The 16,539-nt window shown below is 51.4% G+C and overlaps 6 protein-coding genes across 6 annotated transcripts; 4 read left to right on the forward strand and 2 right to left on the reverse strand.

The window, feature by feature from the left end:
* Nucleotides 1-10: 10 nt before the first annotated feature.
* AAFC00_000645 (uncharacterized protein) lies at nucleotides 11-1,711 on the reverse strand (the record flags this gene model as incomplete). The annotated part of the gene is made up of 3 exons (XM_069346463.1): nucleotides 11-762; nucleotides 820-1,479; nucleotides 1,537-1,711. The coding sequence occupies 3 exons, from the start codon at nucleotides 1,709-1,711 to the stop codon at nucleotides 11-13; spliced, it is 1,587 nt and encodes a 528-aa protein (XP_069200500.1).
* A 4,210-nt stretch (nucleotides 1,712-5,921) lies between these two features.
* AAFC00_000646 (uncharacterized protein) lies at nucleotides 5,922-7,119 on the forward strand (the record flags this gene model as incomplete). The annotated part of the gene is made up of 2 exons (XM_069346472.1): nucleotides 5,922-7,006; nucleotides 7,077-7,119. 2 exons carry the CDS (start codon nucleotides 5,922-5,924, stop codon nucleotides 7,117-7,119), a joined length of 1,128 nt encoding a protein of 375 aa, XP_069200501.1.
* Nucleotides 7,120-7,402: 283 nt separating this feature from the next.
* On the reverse strand, nucleotides 7,403-8,176 carry AAFC00_000647 (mitochondrial 37S ribosomal protein uS11m; the record flags this gene model as incomplete). Its single annotated transcript, XM_069346482.1, has 1 exon — nucleotides 7,403-8,176. One exon carries the CDS (start codon nucleotides 8,174-8,176, stop codon nucleotides 7,403-7,405), a length of 774 nt encoding a protein of 257 aa, XP_069200502.1.
* Nucleotides 8,177-8,767: 591 nt separating this feature from the next.
* Nucleotides 8,768-10,560, forward strand: AAFC00_000648 (uncharacterized protein; the record flags this gene model as incomplete). The annotated part of the gene is made up of 2 exons (XM_069346494.1): nucleotides 8,768-9,825; nucleotides 9,885-10,560. 2 exons carry the CDS (start codon nucleotides 8,768-8,770, stop codon nucleotides 10,558-10,560), a joined length of 1,734 nt encoding a protein of 577 aa, XP_069200503.1.
* Nucleotides 10,561-11,697: 1,137 nt separating this feature from the next.
* AAFC00_000649 (uncharacterized protein) lies at nucleotides 11,698-12,087 on the forward strand (the record flags this gene model as incomplete). Its single annotated transcript, XM_069346506.1, has 3 exons — nucleotides 11,698-11,802; nucleotides 11,865-11,947; nucleotides 12,033-12,087. 3 exons carry the CDS (start codon nucleotides 11,698-11,700, stop codon nucleotides 12,085-12,087), a joined length of 243 nt encoding a protein of 80 aa, XP_069200504.1.
* A 659-nt stretch (nucleotides 12,088-12,746) lies between these two features.
* AAFC00_000650 (uncharacterized protein) lies at nucleotides 12,747-13,481 on the forward strand (the record flags this gene model as incomplete). Its single annotated transcript, XM_069348562.1, has 2 exons — nucleotides 12,747-13,016; nucleotides 13,299-13,481. The coding sequence occupies 2 exons, from the start codon at nucleotides 12,747-12,749 to the stop codon at nucleotides 13,479-13,481; spliced, it is 453 nt and encodes a 150-aa protein (XP_069200505.1).
* Nucleotides 13,482-16,539: the final 3,058 nt, after the last annotated feature.

Genomic DNA, 16,539 nt, shown 5'->3' on the forward strand with positions numbered 1-16,539 from the left:
GTTCTTTCCATCAGTGGTGGGCACCGTTGTGTCGGAGACGGCGGTGCTGCTGGTGGTGGTCGAGGTGGCGGCGAGCCTTGGCGTTAGCAGTCTCGGTTGCGGTTGCAGTAGCGGTGACTTCTGCGATGACAGTAACATCAACCTCCTCAATGTACATCTCGATAACTTGGCCATCCTGGGTCATGGTCGAAGTGGCGACAATGTCGTCAGAGCTACCGTCGGCATCTGCAACGGAGGCGGCGACGGTGACTTGTGATCCAGAGGACACACTGGCGGAGGAAGGAGGGTAGCTTGAAACAGTGTTGGCAACAAGGATACCGCCACCGTACTTGTCGGTGATAGAGGCAGTTGCGGCAGAGTAAGTCAGAGTGGGCACGACGGCAGAGATGACTGCGGATGCGGACAGAGATACTGCAGCCGAAGAGCTGGAGGGTGCAGCACCACCAGTCGAAGAAGAACCGCCGCTACCAAGACCCAGAGTCTTGCCGCCAGGAAGGACAACAGGGTAGATGGTGGCGTAACCGGGACCGGCTTGAATAGGAACGGAAACGGGAAGACCATCGTCAAGGGGCCCTTCGCAGTCCTCATCGGCAAGAACCTCGGGCATTTCGAAGGTGCATTGTGCAGCCGTGCTGTCATCCTGAATGTTGAAGAGGGGACAGTCCTCGATTTCGCCAGAGGCGTTGGTGCAGGTATCGACTGCGTTCTGGAGGAAATCCACAGACTCCCATCCAGTGATGAAATCACCGTGGTATCCATATCCTGGACAATGTCAGTCACCTGGTCTCAACAACTTGACAATGCTCTGGATTCACTTACCAGTTGGGTCACCGTGAGAGAGGGAAAATTGACCATCAACACCAGCGAAAGCATGGGTGTTCCAAATGGTCTCGTAGAAGAGGGAAGGGAGCTTGGTCTTGAATCCTTCAGGACACTCGCCAGTCATGACCTGGCTGGGGAACGCAACGTGCGAACGGTGGTCGTCGGAGTCGAGGTCCTTTCCGTTCCAGCAGCTGGGAAACATGAGCTCGAAACGAACACCGTCAAGGCAGTTGGCGTCGAGATAGCTCTTGTCGGGCAAGAAGTGGCGGTACAGAGAAGGCTCTGCAGCGGCGGCGTAGTTCATACAGTTGAAGCCCAAGGCCTTCTGCTGGAGGGCCTTCTGGCTTGCCTGGTCACCGCTCCAGTCACTCTTGGGAGGGTCGGGAACGGGCCACTTGAAGTCACGAAGACGCTTGTCACCAGAAATCATCTGGAAACCTTCGGGGAAAGCAGTGATCTTGCCATCAGGGTCACTGGTGTCGGAGTAGAGAAGGTAGTATGCGAGCATACCACCGACTTGAGGGACGATGACACTGCTTCCGTTGGGGTATATGAAGTGGAGAGAAGGAGTCCAGTAGGCAGACTTGTCTTGAGTAACCTCGCAAGATGTGCAGTTTGATGCCATCAGGTCAGAAGAGGTGGAAGACATTCCGAAGTCTTTTCGGGTTGTCAGTGCTCGAACAAATGGTTTCACGACGAGGAGGGGTCACATACTGCTGCCACCGTGGATGGCGTGGGTGTGGTCAGAGACCTCGCCAGGATCCATAATGGGGTCGAGACGACCAAGGCCGGTACGCGAACGACATGGCATACGCCAGAAGGCATCGACACCGGAGGCAGACAACAGAGTGACTGCCACCGAGAGGGCGGTGGTCTTGGAGCTGACCATTTTGAATAGTAGTGCAAGGGTGGTGGTAACAAATCGATAAGACGCGCAGGCGCGACAGCGAAGAGTCAGCTTAAGAGGGATGCAATCGACCGTTTCCTCAGTTGTCGAGGTAATGTATCGGTGATTTGCTGGGCAGAAAGAGCCGACGCCAATCGAACAGAATCGCCGAGACGGTTAGGAAGGCGATAATACGTGGCTGGCAGCTGGATAAGGACGAGTGGTCGTTTTCTTGCTTGCAGCTGACGGGTAGAACTTGATCAAAGGAATGTAAGAGGTGAAGTGAGGGTAATGAGCGAAAGTTGCCAAGCGAGTATATCGTGGCAGAATGCTGGATAATGAATGTAACAGTGAGATTTAAAGCACGTCGGGGAAAAAGAGTAACAAGAGGAAAGAAAGTGGGACTAAAGACAGTAGTCGAAACAGCACGGGGAGATTGGAATAATATGAAATTTACGAGAGACCATATCAGACGGTGAATCTCAATCAGGGGAGTTGTGTACAAACAGCCCGTGGCGCGTTAGGGGCACGGGCCCGGATGTAATTTCGCGGCGTGCTGGATGGCCAATGAGGGCCTGTCACTCCACAAACTGTGAAACGACCACGCAGATGTTCTAAAATCGTAATGCACAATCTGAAGCACTCGGCCTCGTCATATGACTCCGATCAGCCACTTGTCTGGCCGTTCGGGCAGGTTTCCCTACACGCGGGTCATGCTACTTTTTGGGGTCTTCACAATCCTTGCTTCTACACAAAAGAGAGAGATTTGTTCAGGGGTTTCCAATGAACATGGTGAGCCTCTGGCTATGATGACGGAGACCGGCAACGAGGGATCATAAAAAACGGTCCACTAAATAATGACGGGCAATCTGCTTTGTTATTATAACAATTTCCCGACATGAAGATCCATGCGCCCAATAAGGCTTCCAAGTTCCGTTGCAAAGACCACAAGCGGAGTCCGGGTTACGAGGGCTCGCTCCAAGGACAAGAAAGCTTAGCACGACTTCTCGAAACGGGAAATCGTAGAAGGGAGGCGAAAGAGAGTAGAGCAGAAGCGCGCGAGAGAGGGAGAGAGAGGGAGAGAGAAAGAAGCAGTTCCCCGCGGTGCCGAAGCAAGAATAGTACCTAGAGGGCCACCTTTCTTTGGTTCTCGGTACCAAAAAAAGTAATGCATGCATGACATCTTCCAACGGTTTATTTCCATGTCGCGTTCTTGTTTACCTTTCCAACTTCTTAGCTATCCATCTGCTTTTCTCCAGCGTCTATAACGTCGCAATAAGCGTAAAGGTAGACGTAACGGTTCATGTAGAGAGCCCCGACCACCCCTCCTACTACTACTACTACTACTACTACTACAACCTACTACTAACTACCGCCCCCTGCCCTTTCGCCGTTTCGTGAGTCGAGCCCTACAACGGGTCCCGACTTCTGACGATTAAAGTGAGGGGTTGGTTTCCGGCTTGGTGTGTGTTGTGTGTGATGATATTCTTTCCTTGTTTCGCGCATCTGTTCTTGTTATGATCACCAAGGAGGGGCGGCCTCTTTTGGTGTTGTCTACTCATTCCGTTTCCCGAACGGTGGTGCTTGGGCCCCCTTGCGAGTCCCCACGCGACGATTCCGATCACAATAAAATGGGGTTGCGAACTTATTTTCTCATGAACTGCACTCTACTGTATTGTAGATCCCACGAGAAGGGAGAGGGGAAGAAGAAGCTTTGGCGGTTGTGCTCTGGCTGGCCCGCAGCCGCCGTTCGTCCTCTCCAACAGCTTGAGAAAGTGAGAGGCAAGGGAGGTGATTTGCTGCTCAACGGTGTCATTGCGATACACGATAGGATATTACGATGACGAGGCTCTCCGTTGAGGGAAAACCCGGTTTTCGTTACGTGCTCTGACTTTACCCGTCGTTTCTTGCCTCTATGACAGGGGTCAGGTCAAGTGAGGCGAAGGAAGAGGGCCACAAAACTCTTTTCGCTCATGATGAAAATGGCTCATATGAAGCTGGACTGTTCTCTTTCTGGGACTTTTGACCGAGGCAACAGGGCAAAGCAAAGGCAAGGGTGGAATGATTGGTGGGTGCGCGTACAATTATGGAAATTGGACTGTGCAGATCAAATATACCATACAGTAAGCACTACGACCATCCCATCCAGCTCGGCCAGTCCATCTTCCAGGCCTTCTCCCCGAATCACGGAGCAGAGTGATGCTTTGTCTTCTATCGTCGATGCATAGTGCTGTAAGTCTGGTTGGTATCACGTATCGTATCCATCACTATCGATTGTGGCGGGAAATCGGATGCGAAGGAAGGATTAAATGTCTCTTCTTCGCGTGACGGTACAAAGCCAATTCCTCTCCCTTAAGATCACGTTATAAAAAGGGCTTGTTCGTTCCAATCGATCTGTCTATGTGTTGCATCATAGTGATCGTGCTGGAGGATAGGACCCCGAGGGGTGCAACCGATCGTGTTTGTGTGTGATACCCAGATCGTCCAGAGTGCCATGTCATAGACCTGCGGGCAACCTCCCCTTCCTCCTTCATGCTCTTCTTCACGGTCCTACCTAGGCATCCTTGTGCTAATCAAAGCCAAAAATGAGCAACTCTATTGCATTAGATGAGAGAGAGATGCCAAAGAGGTCTCCCATCTCAAAACACTAATAGACTCAACCGACCCTAACCTGTGCACCATACCTCGTACAGATTATGAATTCTACTGGTAGTCAAGGGTTTCACATTTGTCTCGGTAAGTCAGGGAGTGAGACGAACAGCGTTCGCTGGGCGAAGGCCCAATTGTCTGGGAGGAGGATCCCACGCAGTCCTCGTCGTCTTCGGTCTCAAGTCCACGCATCTCAGACCTTGGCCTGAACACTATTTCTTATGTTCCTCCTACCAACGCACGTACTGTGCCGAAAGCTTTGTCGTCTGGGAGAGAGACAAACTTGTGCGCTGTCCTCGTCTCATCTTGACGTCTTGTTGTCGCAAGGTGGAACCGCGCACTTTCGACCATACAACAAGCGGATTGTTCGTTAAATTTATTTTCTCTCTTTTTCGATCCGAGATCAGATCTCAATCTGGGCGTGGCGACTTCTTTGGTGTCTTCGGTATCGGCTGAAGCGGTTACTTACCTCATTTTGTTTCACGGCACTTTCGAGGCGTTCAGGGGCGGTGGCGGTGGACCAGGTAGTTGTTGGTCTTCTGCATATAGTACGATACGTGATTCAGAGGCGCTAGAGATTGCGGCATATGGATTGTCTTCTTGGCCTCGAGCAATATAATAAGCGTACATTAAAGTAAGGAGTCCAATTACTGTATATGATCACTACTGTATGTAGGCAATTCGCTATCCTTGATGACAGTGGCAATAGGATCATATCATCGAATGTGGAGAATCGGGACCGTAGCTTTGCTGTCCTCGTGTTCTCGAAAAGTCATGGAATATGGCATGATATTCAAGCCTAGAATCTATCTCCTCGAAGGCACACTAACGTCGAGATGCTTTCCTTGGCAATATCGAGCTGCCTTCGTTTCTAAGCTGCACTTCCGCGTAGGGATGGAATTACATTGGCCTCCCTGAGTTTTGTACCTTGGGTAGCAAGGGGCCTTTGGCTTATGCGCGGAATGGCCGTTCAAGTTGATGGGTAGCGGCATCACGTCTTTAGTATTACCTTTCGAATCCGAGTCCGAAGGATACTGTATGCAGGAATGATTGTGTACCTTATGAATCCAAGTCAGACTAATGCCATTACTGTAGTTCGACAGCCCCGCGCTGTCTGACGGTAGACGGACAGGGCCCCACCCTTTTGCTCACAGGGCAAACACCACTTCTCTACGCGCTACACGATGTGACGCCTCAGGCAGCAAACAGCGGGCAGTGAGCAGTGGGCAGTGGGCAGTGGGCAGTGGGCAGTGGGCAGTATGAATTAGTGACAGAGTGGAACACGGAACAGAGGTGTCTAATGACAGAGTAAAGTCGCCCCTCTTGGCGGAACGTTCCAGACCAAAGGTTAAGAGTACCTTACTGTACTGTACCTTGCTGTGAGCGCGACAAGGTCAGTCCGAAGCCTCACGCCTGTAGCTGTAGGTAGGGTAATTTAGTTTACTCTACTTAAACAAAGCCAGGTATCCATCATTGCATACTGAACCAATAAATTCCCATCCGCTTGACTCTTGATCCATACACAATCATAATCTTGTTGGCCAACACACATACAAAACACATCATGTCTGACTCGCGCAAAAGACTGGCACTAGCCATCATCGACTTCCTGAACGCATCAGTCAAGGATGGCACTCTTCAGTCCGAGGACGCAGAGTCGATAGATATCGCCTCATCGTGCATCGCCGAGGCCTTCCACGTCGACCCCACCGATGAGACCGCCATGAAGGACGCCCTGGGCGGCCAGAACCTGCTCAAGATCTACGGCGTATACGAGAAACTCAAGGGAAAGAGCACAGCAAGCACCGAGGGCTCGAGCAGCGCTCAGGAAGGCCGCCCCAGCAGCCCCGTCGCTGGCAGCGCTTCTTCCGACTCGGCATCCAAGACCGGCGGTCCCACCGACGAGTCCGAGAAGCTCAAGGGCCAGGGCAACGCCGCCATGCAGAAGAAGGACTACACCACCGCCATCGACTTCTACACCCAGGCACTGGAGATCGCACCCTTGAACCCCATCTACCTGTCCAACCGCGCGGCCGCCTACTCTGGCGCCGGCCAGCACGAGTTCGCCAAGAACGACGCAGAGCTCGCCACGGCGACCGACCCCAAGTACACCAAGGCCTGGAGCAGACTCGGACTGGCGAGATTCGCCCTCGGCGATGCGAAGGGCAGCATGGAGGCCTACAAGGCCGGCATCGACGCAGAGGGCAACGGCGGCAGCGACGCCATGAAGAGAGGTTACGAGACGGCTAAGAGAAGAGTCTCCGAGGAGGAGGGGCTCTCTGATCTGCAGGGCTCGACTGCCCGCTCTACCTCGCCTCCCGCTGGTGGCGCAGGCGGTATGCCCGACCTCTCTTCTCTAGCTGGTATGCTCGGCGGTGGCGGCGGTGGTGCTGGAGGCATGCCCGATCTCGGTGCCCTGATGCAGAACCCCATGATGAGACAGATGGCACAGAGCTTGATGAGCAACCCGGACATGATGAACAACATCATGAACAACCCGCGTCTGCGAGAGATGGCCAACAGCTTCGGCGGTGGTGCCGGTGCCGGTGCCGGTGCCGGTGCTGGTGCTGGCGCTGGTAGCGGTGGTGAGGGCGGTGCCGGAGGTCCTGATCTGTCGGCTCTCCTGAATGACCCCAATATCGCCAACATGTGAGTGTCCTTCCTCTCTTCACCTAAGAAGCCTTCAAAAAACTTTAACAGAAACTAATGACTTGATCAGGGCAAGAAACTTCATGGGCGGCATGGGACGTGGAGGACAATAGAAAGGAGCGCATTATGATATAACCAGGGGCTTTTGAACACGGAAAGGAGTAATCTTCACGTGCAATGAACAGAATGCAATGATAGCAGCCTTTTTTTCTTCTCTCTAATCATACTGGATACAGCTCGAGTGCGTGAAAATACTTGCACGTCTGTGAAATGTTATATTTGTACATGTGGAGACTTGACAACAGCGTTCAGTGCCAGCCACAAAGCCCCGCGACTAGAAATCGACGAGGTGGATAGACAGTATGAAAGAACAAGCGAACAACCAGCCCTCCACATTCAACCCAGTCTTCTGGGCTTGGGACTCCTGTTGCCACCAAACTTGAGTCTGGTCGCATCCTTGATGGAGACAATCTTGTTCCTGATCAGCCTCCCCTCCTGGCCCAAGATAGCCTTTGACACGGCATCTCTGCCGGCGCCGAACCCCCTCAGGACGACCTCAATGTTGTTCAAATCACGCAACAGACCCCTCTCCTGGATCTGCTTGAGCATGAACGCAGCGAGCTGGTACGCGGCGTCGTAGCTGCCTCTGCCGGCTTTCTTGAAGCCCAGGTTGCCCGCGGACATGGACATGAGCACGTCGATGGTCTTCGAGGCGTCCGTCATGCTCTTCTTCGGCGGCTGCGTCAGCGTGATGTGCGTGTTGTGCTTGGTGGCGTAGACGTGTATGCGATGGGGCTGGACGTGTGCGGAGCGTTGTAGAGGGCTGGCAGGGTAGATCGGGGGAGGGCCAGAGGAGGAGGTGGTGCGCCCGGGGTTTATGAGCGATGAGATATCGAGGGAGCTCATTGGCGACGACGATGATGATGATGATGATGATGATGATGATGATGTCGAGGCCGAAGTTGTTGAAGGCGAAGAACTGGACGCTGACGATGACGACGACGGTGTGTTCCTCAGATAACGCATTGCGGCATCGTCGCCTGCTGCCTGGTTGGTCGACGAGGAAGATATCGAGCGGACTGCGGCGGCGGTCGTGGTGGGCAATTGTGATGTTTTTGAGCCGAGCGTCCGTCTGCACGAACGGCAGACGAAGGATGTGAGCGCATTCATGGCGGCGTCGATCGAGAGGCGGGTGGCGGGGTGTGTGTGAGTGAATCGATGTTGCTGTAGAGTTGGCGAAAGCAGAAAGTTAACATGTCGAAGCACAGAAAGGCTTTGTGCACACAAGAAGTTGTGCACAGGATTATGCACGCGCCAAGCATAATATACTTGTATGGTCATCCTGGAAGGAAAGAAGGCTCGAAAGAAACAGAAAGACGAGTGGACCCTTGACATACTCGACCCGATTTGCGGCGCTTTCTTTTGGTAATCCATCTGCGATTGTCTTGTTCATATAGTAATTGCTGAAAGACTCTGTACTTGTCCGGACGTCTATCTTGTTGAAACTGAAACAGGGTGGAGCAAAAGACTGCCTAGGTATCTTATCCATATTGTAGTCTTCACTGCTCTGTACCTTATTCTGAGTTGCGGCACGCGGCTACCTCCATCCCCGGTCGGTCACTGTATTACAATATAATTCTGTCGGCTTCGAAGCTTGCCACAAGTCATCCCGTTCATCTTCATTAATTCACCTATTTTCCACGACACTTTCGCCGCTCGCTCTCGCGCGGAATATCCAATCATACTTTACAGAGGACTGCCATGAGTGCTCTGGGCAGGAAAGCGCTCACGCTGGGGGTGGCCTCCAAGGTCGTTCCTTCCTCCAACTTATTATCTACAAATGGCCGAACGGTGGCATATCGCCGGATATCTTCTCCTGCTCTACTAAATAATGCCCAACACTACCACAACTCATCCGCCTCTGCGGCGCGCCAATACAGCTCTTCTCTGACACCTTTGGGCCCTTCGGCGCTTCGCTCCCGATTTTTGCCTTCGACCATGTCCACGTCGATCCAGACAAGAAATGTCTCTTTCAAAGAAATGCAGAAGGAGCGACAGCGCCAAAGAGCCGGCCAGGCCGCCGCTGCCCCGAAAGAAGCCAAAGCCGCGCCCAAGTCTGAGCCTGAGGCCAAGGACGAGTCTGCCAAAGCCGCGCCCAAGTCTGAGGAGAAGGAATTTGATGCTGCAGAGGAGGCCTACCGTCGAGCAAGAGAAGAGGACGGCTTTGGTCAGAAGAAGGCAGAGCCAGAACCTGAGGAGAGCACAGGAGACAAAACCGAGGACCAGACAAAAGAAAAGAAGGCAGCGCCTCCACCACCAAAGCACGGTAACAAGACTCCTTGGCAGGTCTTCACCGAGACTCTGCAGACGGAATTCAAGGCCTCCAAGGAGTGGAACGAGAGCCAACAACAACTCCAAGGCAGTCTTCACGATTTCCAGCAGAACCCCAATGTGCAAAAGGCCAAGTCCGCCTACTCCAAGGCCACGGACGCCGCAACCTCTACCACCACCGCCGCTCTCAAGTCCACTGCCGGTGCCATTGGATCAGGCGCTGCCTGGACCTGGGACACCAGCGTCGTCAAGGGTCTGCGCAAGAGTGCCACTGTCGTGGGTTCTGGCCTGGAGAAGGCCACTAGACCCGTGCGTCAGACCGAGGCATACAAGAATGTCAAGGAAGTCATTGACGACGGAAGCTCGAGCCGCTACGGAGGATGGGTTGAGAAGGAGGAGCGACGCAAGAGGAGAGAAGCCAAGGAAGCAGAGGAGGCGGCCAGGAACGGTGGAAGACGTCCGTCCGAGCCAATGGTCGAAGATCCAGAGTTCGTATTTTCCCTTTTCACATCTTCGAATCCTTGAAATTGACCCTTTTCCCCACCAGGGCTGGTGTGAACATCACTCTCCACAAGGATGCCAAGTGGAAAGAGTCATGGCGCGACTTCCGCGATAGCAGCAAGACCATGCAACGTCTCTTTTCCATCAAGAGCGCATACGCCGAGTCCGAGAATCCTCTTGTCAGCACCGCTCGCAGCATCTCCGACAAAATCGCCGGCTTCTTTGCCGAGAACGAGACTGCCATGGTCATCAAGAAGTTCCGCGAGATGGATCCCGCTTTCCAGGTCGAGCCTTTCCTCCAGGAGATGCGTGAGTACATCTTGCCTGAGGTGCTAGATGCCTACGTCAAGGGTGATGTCGAAACCCTGAAGCTATGGCTCAGCGCAGCACAATACCAGGTCTACGCTGCTCTCATGCAACAATACACACAGCACGGTCTCAAGTCTGATGGCCGCATCCTCGATATTCGAAACGTCGATATCCTCAACGCTCGTCTGCTCGAACCTGGCGACATTCCCGTCTTTGTCATCATGTGCCGCACTCAGGAGGTCCACGTCTACAGGAACAAGAAGACTGGTGAATTGGCCTCTGGCATGGAAGACAAGGTTCAACAAGTCACATATGCTATTGGAGTCACTCGACTACCCGAGGATGTCAGCAACCCCGAAACCAGAGGTTGGAGACTCATCGAACTCCAGAAGAGCGGAAGAGATTACATTTGAGCAGGCATCTTCGCATTGGTTCGTTTGGGGGTGGTCCTTCACTCCCATCTCCCTTCCTGTTGCATTACAGTCAGCTCAGCTACTGGACCGCTTCGGACCATGTCCGCGATGGCAACCTTCGATCACGGTCTCAGATTAAGGTCGTTGTAGCTGGCAGCACTCTCGCAACTCTTGTTTCTTTGAACGATGGCATTCGTCCATGACTTTATTTCCGAGGGTCATCTCATTGTATATTTCCATCAAACGTTATCGTTCTTATTGTCGCTTTTGAGCGGGTAGATCGGAAGGCTAAAAAAGCTGTTCTTAGGGGCTATCAATCTTCTGCATATCGGGGCAAAAAAAAAGCGTTTCTGTGGCGGGCAAGAGCCTTTGGGTTCATCCGGTGGCTTCGAACCGGTTTCCTTTTCTCTCTCAACTCATGTACAGTAGTAAGCAAAACGACCCATCACGTCTGCAAAGTAGGATAAGCATATATCTTTGTCACTTGGCTGTCCTTTTGAGCAGATGGTGGTATAAACAATCGTGTCTTAGTATTACTCTTCTATCCGTGCTCGAGTCAATGCCACGAACCTATCCAGCTATATCTTCGTCTTGAGCTTTCTTATGAGGATCTCTTGGGCAGTGTAGGCAACCTGGGGTGGCTCCTCCACAATAAGGATAGAAACGACCCAAAGTAATGTGTTAAAAACTTTCTCCCCCACCCACTATGATTGACGGAGCTCTTGAGCGAATGGCGTCTACCTACTCTGTCGAGAGGTTGAAAGTCGCAATTGCCATTCGCGCTCTTTACCCCCGCTTGTCTCACCTTACTCGTCCATCGAACCACAGTCTAATACCTGTGGACCTTTGTGGAATAGTGATGGCAAGGTAAGGTAACATCGAGTAAGAACGACAGATTGTGGCGGGCACCTCTGTGACGTCACAGGTCGCGTGGCTACTGTACCGACCACCTTATCAAGGTCGAAGGTAAATAATCCGTCTGCCTACACCTAGATTACCTACTCGCGATTTCTCAAACGGTTCTTCCTTCCAAGTATAAAAAACACCATACATTTTGTACTGTTACCTTCACTCTAAGTAGCAAAGCCTTCCACTCTGACAACAAAAAAGCAAGCACCGAACAGCAAAAACGAAACCATGCCTCTCGTAGTCCCCGGTCTCCAGTCCAACGACGGCGGCAAGACGAACAAGTGGATGAACGAGCTCATGGGAAAGAAGATTGGTGACTCGAGCGACCAAGTCGTATGTGTTTCTTGTCTTTCACTTCTTGTTCTGGAAACGGTAATGATTGATATCCCCAGCAGACTTTCGCAAAGAAGGATCTCCCCGAGCAACACCGTATCGTCAAGGAGGGAGACATGATGAGCATGGATCATAAGCCTGATAGGTATGTTTCTCTCTTTCTATTATGTTTTGCTTTGCTATGTTTATTGGTCTTTGGATGAGTAGATGGGTGACTGACGAGCATATAGACTCAACATCCACGTTGGCGATGATGGCACTGTCCGTAATATCACTCACGGATAAACGAAGCATGGACGAATAATGAATGATGGTACTATTCCCGTAGACACGACCTTATGGGTTGGTATAATAAATTGTCCATGATTGACGATGATACATGCACGGATTACATTGTGTGGATTTTGTATACGCATGAACGTGCGGCACCAGCTCGCGAAGAGTTTGTTTGTATAGACACGACGGATGTGATATCATTATTTACTAGTAGACATGCATTCACATGAATAGTGTCCGCGATACATGCATGCAGTTGCAGTCTGTAATCCATACCTAACGATAGCAATAATGATGGAAAGTTATCCCTCAATTACATACAACAACCACCCCCGCACCCCACCCCACCATTAGACAGACTGTCCCAGCTCATTTGAGAATAATGCACTATATGCAGCACGTCGATATATGAATCATCCGAAACATACATGAGCAATACCCTGCGTCTCGTGTAGTCTTTCCCCAACCAAGCCGCGCGAGTTCACCAAAGGTGAAGGGAAAAAAAGGAGTCAAGTATGCGCCTCCCCAGTCTTGGACCCAGAACAATCAATCTATTATCTCCATCTCTACCATCTACCAATACCCGTGCCGCTACAGCTGCATCATTCCGTCTCTCCAGAGCTAGACCTAGCATCTCAACTGCTCCCCGAAAGCTATACCTCCGAACAATGTCAACATCAACAGCAGCAGCGACCTCTCAACCCCTCGAAATCCAGCCCTCGGAAGGCGAAAACAGAGTGCACCTCGAAAACGCCGTGGCGCAGCTGATTCCAAAGAAGCAGAGTGATGCAGCAGTAGATGGAGAAAAGGCAGCAGCAGCAGCAGCAGCAGCAGAGGGAGGAGAAGGAGGAGAGGCTGGGGCAGCTAGTTGGGAACTAGTGGATGAGGGAAGAGGTCTGCAGAGGACGTTTCGGTTCCGGACTTTTGGGGCGACTTGGGTATGTTCTGTCCTTCCTTTCCTTTCCTTTTCTCTTATCCTGCCTCTTGTTGTTTCTGTCAGGGGTGCTAGTTTTCCTTTTGTGTTTCTTGTCTTTGGACGTTGTCGTGCCATTCGAGACGATGTTCGTCGCTGGCTCGCGAGGGTATTGTGTCTGGTCTATCTACCTCATCTGTCAAAGCACGGAGCGGGACTCAATGGTCAAGTACCATATATGCAGCTACTTATCACTCCCCCAACCACTCTTCCACAAACCGCGAGGACACTAACATGCCGGAAAAAGGACTTCATGACCCAAATAGCAACGCAATGCAAAAAGACGCGCCACCACCCCGAATGGAGCAATGTGTACAACAAAACCACCATCAAGTGGACCACGCATCGACCGCTCGGGCTCTCGTCCAAGGATACCGAGATGGCGCGGTTTTGTGATGAAGTTGCGAGGGAGAGGGGGGAGGTTTTTTGATGATGTGGGATTCTTTTGGCTGTGTGTACTTGGGTATGCGCGGTGTGTGTGGTGCTTGTGTGATGCACGGTTGCTTGGGGTTTGAGTATAGTTTTGGACATGGCTGCTTATGATGATAAAGGGAATATGCGCACAAGTACTATATACGTGCAATCTGAAAGCTAGAAAACGCAAGAACGGAGTATGAAAAGAAAGCAATGCCGCATGTTCTTTTTCTCTTCATCTAAGAATACACAACCACGACTTCAAGAAGTAGAACAAGCCTAGAAGAGAGAAAAGGGCATCCAAGTCTTCATTTCCTCGTTCCCAGCACAGTAAAGATCTCGAAGATAAAGTCCGTATTCCCATGACGTCCAAGGATCAAAATGAAATGATGTTTCAAAAAGGACTATCCGGCTCAAGGCTATCAGATCGAGCTCCCCTCTTGCCACTCGTCCCAGCATCATCATCATCGCAATGACCTCCCTTGCTCTGTAGGTCCCCTTCACTTTCATCTTCGGCACTCGAGGCGGTTGCCACAATGACATATTCGTCGTCATCATCTCTCCTGATCACATCTCGTGCTTCTGCCGTCCAAAAAGCACCAGAGACGTAAACCTTGCAATTTTCGGGTACACAATATTGCAGAAGTCTCAAAAAACGATGACACAGGTCTTGGAACAGGAAAGAGTGCATGTATACATCCAGAGGCTCAAGGAGATGAAGACGCCGAAGATTTGGAAGTCTAAGAAGCGCGTCGCGGAGACTAGAGAGGTCATCTGCGTAGAGTGCCCAGAGACGCGGTGTGGTCTCACTATCTTGCCCTTGTGATGACTGGTCTGGTCGATGTTCAGCAGAAGGGGCAAGAGTACCAGAACTCGGGTTCATGGATGAAGTGTAGATGAGTTCTGTCATGTACACGTCGGTGAGGCGAAGAGACACGTCTTCGACGTCGAGGTAGTCATGAGTTGAAGAGAGCGATAGCCAGCTACAGAGATGTCCTTGGGACTCAAAGATATATGATCCCTTGGTGGGATGGTGCTCTGTTGTTCTAGGCTTCCAGGACTCTTGGGGGTGTTCGGCGCCTGAAGACTCGCCTGATGATTGACTCTGTCGCATCCCAGCATCAATGATGTGATGAGATAGTGGAAGAGGAGATCCTATCGGTTGTCGCTTCACAGACATCCCGATATTATTGAAGATGCAGAATGTAGGCGATATAGAGGAAAATGGAAAAGATTTTGTGATCATGGAAGTCCAACACAATCTGAGTGAAACGAAGGGATATATATCATGCTGTTCTTGACTTACCACGTTCCAGCAGATCCATCACTGAAAGTCTCACTCTTCACGCGAGAAGTCACCCCTGGTCACAATCTTCATGGCTGGATACCCATCCCGAAATCTCAACCAAGTCGTCTGAGACTGGAGGCGCATGCAACGGACAAGCGTTCCCCTCAAGATTACCCAAAAACATGCATCTTCTTTATCTTTTCAAGCGGCGCACATAGCTGTGTCAAAATTGGAATATGTGGCAACTGGAGACTGGAGACAAGCCAAGCAGCATCCAGCGACGATGTTACGCCCACTTCCCGATTCTCGTTGCTTGAGCCGTAGTAGATCAGGTGAGGCACAAGAAAGGCACGAGCATATGCTTTCTTGTGCCGTGCGCATATGCTTCGTCAAGGAACCTCTGTCCAGGGATAGGTTTTGAGCATACTTTTCAAGATCTACTTTGCTAAATGTCCAAACCCTTGACAATGTACTGAGCCATAATGCGCGGTAATCTTCGGCGAGGTGCTCGAGAAGGCGTGACGGTGTTCCGACGAACCCTGTAATAGTTGCTTCGGACATATCTTTGTTGATGGCAAGGTGATGCGTGACCAGGATGGTAAGAGATCTGAAACCGGTGTTGACAATGGGAGTCCATCGGCTTCCCAAAACAGACGGGCTTTGGAGCTACGAATAGCTTTGCAAATAGGCATCTCGATATGTGGAGACCTTTTCTGTCAGCACAAAGACACGAAACCACTCTGACATAGTAAGCAACAGAGGTGCAAGGACCTGCCCATGGCTGCATGATGAGCTACAATGCATGATCATCGCAGCAGCAACCCTGTGATCTGCCGTCTGAAGACACGGGGCATCAGACTTGACTTTCTTCACATTCCTCCAATGGCGTGACGTACGTAGAGACAAGCATAAGCGAAGCCATCAGGAGATGTCAGCAACTTCGTAGCATTCGTAGGGAAGATGATCTTCGATTGGTAGCCACTGTTCACCAGTCATAGGAACGCCTGATGTCGGAGAGATACGTACTGAGACTCATTAAGACAAATGCACCACAAAACGAGGGAGCAGGGATGTGACACGCGACAACGCGGACATGATCGGTTCTTGTATGTGTAAGTAGCTACACTTCGTGGCACCGACCAATACGATACGTGGGTTTGTGACGACCCTATTGCACGTTTTCACTTGAAACATGGACCGTGGCTTGAAAACATGTGACGGAACGATCGTAGGGCATGCATGGCATGGCTCTTTTGTCCGTCAGAGAGGATGTCCCGATGTTGATGGCGAACCTGAAGCGTGAGTTCTAGGCCTTTGCATCTGTCGGACTTGAGCAGCAGTGAATAAGAATCCCTACCAGCCGGATCGTAGTTGAGGATGAGCACGATGCGTCCAACGTTCTCCGCCGGTTCGTACTGCTTGATAGAGGATTGACGCATGGAATATGTGACTGCCTCGGACATGGGCGTAGTTGGATCTGAGGAACTAAGAGCGGACGATATTTCATGTGGACGTCGACATCGAAAGATCACCGCTAATGAGACGGAGATCTACGCGTGCCTTTTGTTTTCGTGCAGGCAAACAGCCACACTTTAGCAATACAAGGGGTGGCGCGTGGTCCAAGTCGCAACAGTCAGAACATGACAAAATAAAACACAACACGGAACTCTCCTGCAAACAGTGCTGGAAAGTGAGAAGAGAAGAAAATGCCCAAGAACCACGCTATGCTTTGCGCACTGTTTACGAAGTCACCTCTCGGGAGCCTGGCCCAACGTGGACCACAGGG

The sequence above is a fragment of the Neodothiora populina genome (assembly GCF_041146345.1).
Source record: "Neodothiora populina strain CPC 39397 chromosome Unknown canker_contig_11, whole genome shotgun sequence".
Lineage (NCBI taxonomy): Eukaryota > Fungi > Ascomycota > Dothideomycetes > Dothideales > Dothioraceae > Neodothiora > Neodothiora populina.